The sequence below is a fragment of the Morone saxatilis genome, unplaced genomic scaffold (genome assembly GCF_004916995.1).
Source record: "Morone saxatilis isolate NCDOM2014 unplaced genomic scaffold, NCSU_SB_2.0 Contig23, whole genome shotgun sequence".
Lineage (NCBI taxonomy): Eukaryota > Metazoa > Chordata > Actinopteri > Moronidae > Morone > Morone saxatilis.
Window position 1 is genome coordinate 7250083 of NW_023339796.1, and position 5078 is coordinate 7255160.

At 37.3% G+C, this 5078-nt stretch overlaps 1 protein-coding gene across 1 annotated transcript in view; it reads left to right on the forward strand.

Annotated features, from left to right (window-relative positions):
• The window catches only part of LOC118334457 (caytaxin-like), an 8682-nt gene extending 4414 nt beyond the window's left edge, over positions 1 to 4268 (forward strand). The window contains exons 6-12 of the mRNA XM_035670371.1: positions 323 to 454; positions 622 to 708; positions 905 to 1003; positions 1486 to 1521; positions 1626 to 1673; positions 2012 to 2058; positions 3526 to 4268. Coding sequence (XP_035526264.1) covers positions 323 to 454; positions 622 to 708; positions 905 to 1003; positions 1486 to 1521; positions 1626 to 1673; positions 2012 to 2051 — 442 coding nt within the window. The 3' untranslated portion in view covers positions 2052 to 2058; positions 3526 to 4268. The remainder of the gene's footprint in view (positions 1 to 322; positions 455 to 621; positions 709 to 904; positions 1004 to 1485; positions 1522 to 1625; positions 1674 to 2011; positions 2059 to 3525) is intronic.
• The last annotated feature ends 810 nt before the right edge of the window (positions 4269 to 5078 follow it).

The window sequence follows — 5078 nt, forward strand, 5'->3', positions numbered from 1 at the left end:
ATTGTGATGTCTAGACGACTGGGTCAGAGCATCTCCAAAACTGCAGCTCTTGTGGGGTTCTTCCGGTCTGCAGTGGTCAGTACCTATCAAAAGTGAGGTCCAATAGACAAACTACTGTAGCTCAAATTGCTAAATAAGTTAAGGCTGGTTCTGATAGAAAGGTGTCAGAACAGACAGTGCATCACAGTTTGCTGGAATTGGGGCCGATCGTCTGTATATCTGGATAAGATCCACTTCTATATAGGAATTCTTTCAAGTAAAATGTTTTTATCTTGTATGGTACAGTCTGAGTCACATCTGAGTGTGTTTGTTCTGTCCTCAGATACGTTGTGAGCAGCCTGGAGCTTCTGGTTGCAGAAGATTACATGATTGTTTACATGAATGGAGCAACTCCTCGCAGGAAGATGCCCGGCATCAGCTGGCTGAAGAGATGCTACCAGATGATTGACAGGAAGTAAGTGTGTGATGGAAATGAGAACATAGACAAGAATATAAAACTAATGTTGTTGATCCTAAAGATAGAAAGATAAATGACGATACAATTTGAATTGATTATGATTAAAATGATTATGAGAAGGAGGAAAACACTGCAAACACTTTAAATCTGAATGTCTCCTGCAGATTGAGGAAGAATCTAAAGTGTCTCATCATTGCTCACCCAACGTGGTTCATCCGGACCGTCCTGGCGATCTCAAGACCTTTCATTAGGTGAGGATACATTCAGTTTGGTTCATAGTTCATCCGTCTATCCTTTGAGTTATATACTGGCTGAGAACCTCTTCTCCAAACAAATCTAAGAAACAAAATAAATTAGGGATTATTTAGTTGCATGCAGATTCAGACCATAACAAAAATGTAAATGTAAATGTATAGTTTTCAGACATGTTGTTTATGTTTTCTACAGTGTGAAGTTTATGGATAAGATCCGGTACGTTCACACCCTGGAGGAGCTCAGCCAGATCATCCCAATGGAGCATGTGCAGATCCCTGAGTGTGTGTTGCAGTAAGTACTCTCAGCCACCAAGGGTCACTGTTGAGACACTGCACATGTCTGTCACTGCTAATGTTATGTGCTTCTTTCAGTAACACCTTGAGAGAAACTCACAATAAAGTGACTGAACTAAACCTGAGCCAAACTGTATTTAACTTTAACTAATGTTTAATGTTAGCATTTATTTAAATCTATAGTTGTCACTGTTTATTTTAATGTGTTTGGACCATGACTGCCAAGTCCCATACAGCATACAGTAGAACAGGATTTCTAAAAAGTAAAAAATCATACTGGTATTCATATATATTTTGAATAAAAGTGGCTGAACTGTGGAGTTCAATAGTTTCAGCTGGGTGAGTCTCATAACGGTACTACAATAACAGAAATAATCTTTGACTCATACTGTTGTGGATGTAGCTTCTTTGTACCACTGCTAAGAAGTATGTTGATTTAATGAAAAATGATCCTGAGATTTCTATTCTCTTGTTTTAAAGGTATGATGATGAGAAGATAAGAGCACAAAGGGAAAGGTGAGCAGTAGATTTCCAAGTGATTTTACATTTAAAAGTATTTTAATGGTCTTTTTTTTCTGCATCTAAGTAGGATTATTAACAGTCGCCCGTTTTACTTTCAGACTTGAGCAAGAGCAGCAGCAGACCAACTCAACACTGCCTAAAGAAAGGTGACCTCATTTTGCAGTACATACAGTCCACTGCCATCTTTGGATAAATCACACATTTTCCTACCACAGCACTAGAACATGGACAATGTTGAGACATTTTGTTCTCTTATTTAAGACTGCTGGCTGCTAGAAGTCTAAAAACCATTTCACCTATACTACTGTAGTAAGATACTGATTTAAGGCAGCTCTGTCCATTATTATAAGAAATGTGAAATATAAAAGGCTAAATAGCAAATCAATCTGTGCATTTCTTCTCTTTATTGAATGTGAGCTTCTGCTAATATGGGCTAAAACAAATTATATTTACTTATGGCTTAACTTTAATCTGTCATTTCCAGGCCAAAGTCAATGATAGCAGAAGTTGGTCATGACATCTGACATTAAGGTAAGAGTTCTCATTGACTTAACTGCCTTTCCAACTTCAACCAGGCTGGTTTGTAATGTCAGCCCCTCTGTAACTAATCTCTGACATACAGGGAAATGTTCTCTTCTGCTCCCGCACACATATGCTTATGTGTGCAGAATAGACGCAATACAGTAAATCACCCAAATGTTGGACGATGGCCTCTCCGGAGTGTTTGGTCACTGACCAAAGGACCAAAGGGTCAACTCTCAGTTCAGGGGCTCCCAGATCCAATTTACAGTATCAGACTTGAGTCAAGTGAGACCACACGCAGAGAGAATGAGCAGATGACTCAGATCTCAGGTAAATCTTAAAAAGATGTACAGCTCATTTAAGTTTTCAGTCGCAATTACTAGTACATTTTCTTTGTCTTATATCAAAATAGATTAAATATTTTGTGGTTTTGGACTGTTCGTTGGACAAAATAATACATCCGATTATGCTATATTGAGCTTTCTTATATTTTGTTCACAGTTTTTATGTTTTATTGACTAAAAAACTAAATGAATAATCAAGGAAGTCACAAATCAATCAAATCTGTAGTTTTTGGATACAAGTCTAAGTCAAAGTACATCTCATTCATGGATAGTTAGCCCCAGAAGGAAACAAGGGTGCATTCATTTCTTTAATCACAATCACTTTCATGTTTTGACTGTGGTAAAGATAGAAAAAATAATGAATGTTAAAAAAACAACTTCTGCCAGAGCACTGGACCGAAAGGTTGAAGCATAAAATATAGTACCGTGTGATTACTGTCAGTCAACATGTCCAGCTCATTTTCACTTATGCCAAGTCATGTTTCAGGTCTTTAAATTCAGACTGCGTGTCAGTCCCAGAAATGTTAGCTGATCCTCAAACATCATATTCCCTCTGTACCCGGTGTTACATAAAGCACAGCTGCTTGTCTCTTTAAGCCAGCCTGCACAAAACCAATCGATTCTATTTTTAATGGGTTGTACCACTGAGGTCTGGCGAATTGATCTGCGTCTCACAGCCTGTTTTAAAATCAGGGGGGGAAAACCCACCACAGCAGGTCGGGGTGTGTTAGGGTGGGCGAGGTAGGTTATTTTAGAAACCCCCCCCCCATTGCCCCATTCTATGCTGCACTGTGCTGCTTACCATTCCTATTAGCCTCCATATATCAAAGGACCTATCAACCGGAGGACTGGCCAACATCCAAGGAATGGACACAGGCACCATCTCCTAACCAAATGCCAAGAGAGGAAGCAGGGGAAAAATAAATAGGCAAACCTGATATGTGTCAAGTTGGATTTAGTTTAGACATTGTGCATGCCTACAAACAAATTTAAGGATTATATAGAAATGTTTTATTTGTGGAGATGCACAAATGTTGACCTTTCAATATCTCTGTCAGGATAAAGGTGACAGAAAAATAAAAAAAAATAAAAAATAAAAAAAATAATTAAACTGTCTTTATTTGCATTACAGAGCTTTAAATTGAAGAACCAATGGGGGACATTCATTCATGAAAACTGGAGCCAGCGTAAACCACCAGCATGGGCATGTTGCGCAGGATTAAATCTCCTGACTGGATCCATTAGCTGCAAGACAATCATTTCTCAAAAAACATTATCTTCAGTGACATGCTTGCTTCTACTAAAAGTTAATTTACACCACAGCATTACAGATATAGTACAAAATATAGCTAAATCAAAAAGTATCTGCTCCCTGCATGCCCAGTTGAGCTTTATCTACAGCATGACTTCAACTATTTAAATTAAAATTTAAGGACTTGGATGAACACTCAAGCATCCTCTGAGAGCCGGGAATAGTGCACATTACTAGTGCAAAGTGTACATACTTGTGTATATATATTTTTGAGACAGGTGTATGCACAGATATTTGGGTTTTGATATGAATGGCATGGGTATTGTTTAGTTTCAACTTTCATGGCTGTTTACGGAAAAATGATGTGCAATGATTTTGTTCTTCTTAGACCTACAGTTGATGTTACTGATGCAAACGTGTGTTACAGTTTTCCAGAGTTTGATATGCAGGTGGCATGCTTGTTTATATCCTTCTGTCTGGGTTACAGTTGTTTTTGTCAGTTTTTAAGTCATTTGCCATCTTGTTTCCAAAGGTACTTTTACAAGATGGAAAGCAAATTAAATATATTTAAAAATAGAGTCAAACTGATTGCTATAAATGTTATTTATGAAAATGTGCCATTTACTGTTTGTAAAAAAAAATAAAAATAAATGAGTAAACTAAAACAAGCTTCTGTCATGCCGTGATTAGCCACCTCTTATGTCCAACCTTGACTTCTGATACAGAACAGATGACTTTCAATGACAATCATGCATATGTACATTACAGCTTATATTTTCATCTTCTTTATTGCCTCTAAATGTGTTCCACTTTGGTCCAGAATGTTTTTTGACTGACAGTTCCTGATGAGTTATTAAGGGGCATAATTGTGATTTATGAGTGTGTCTGCCAAGTCAGTTGACGTCCTTTGTGTCACCTGTCCACAGTCCTGTGCTTCATAGGAGTCGTATGGACATAATACTCCTGAAGTGACCTTTCTTTATTTTTATATGCCACGTTACTATGATCACACGGTGCAGTATTAGTGCAATACATAACCCATAATAAATAGTTCTTTCTGCATGTCGCTTGACATTTTTACCATTCCTCACAATATCACAATATCTTTTGTTTTAATACACTTTTTTCCAGTTGTTTTCCTGTAATATTTTGTGTACTTTCCTGTAGTGATTTGTCTATATTTATCTGTTATGGCAGTGAAAGGTTTGACCCACTTTCAGACAGCCTCTGTAGCTTTAACAATATATAGCTCAAATGCAGCCTTCAACCATTAACTCTAAAATATCATTCTGTATGGTGTTGTCGGGATAAGATTTATAGTGTTGCGGCGCCATTATGAAAGTAATTTACACAAAAGTGTAATGCTGTGGGGTTTTTTTTGGCTAAATTACAATAAAAACATTAACTTCACAACTTCCTCCAACGATATATAT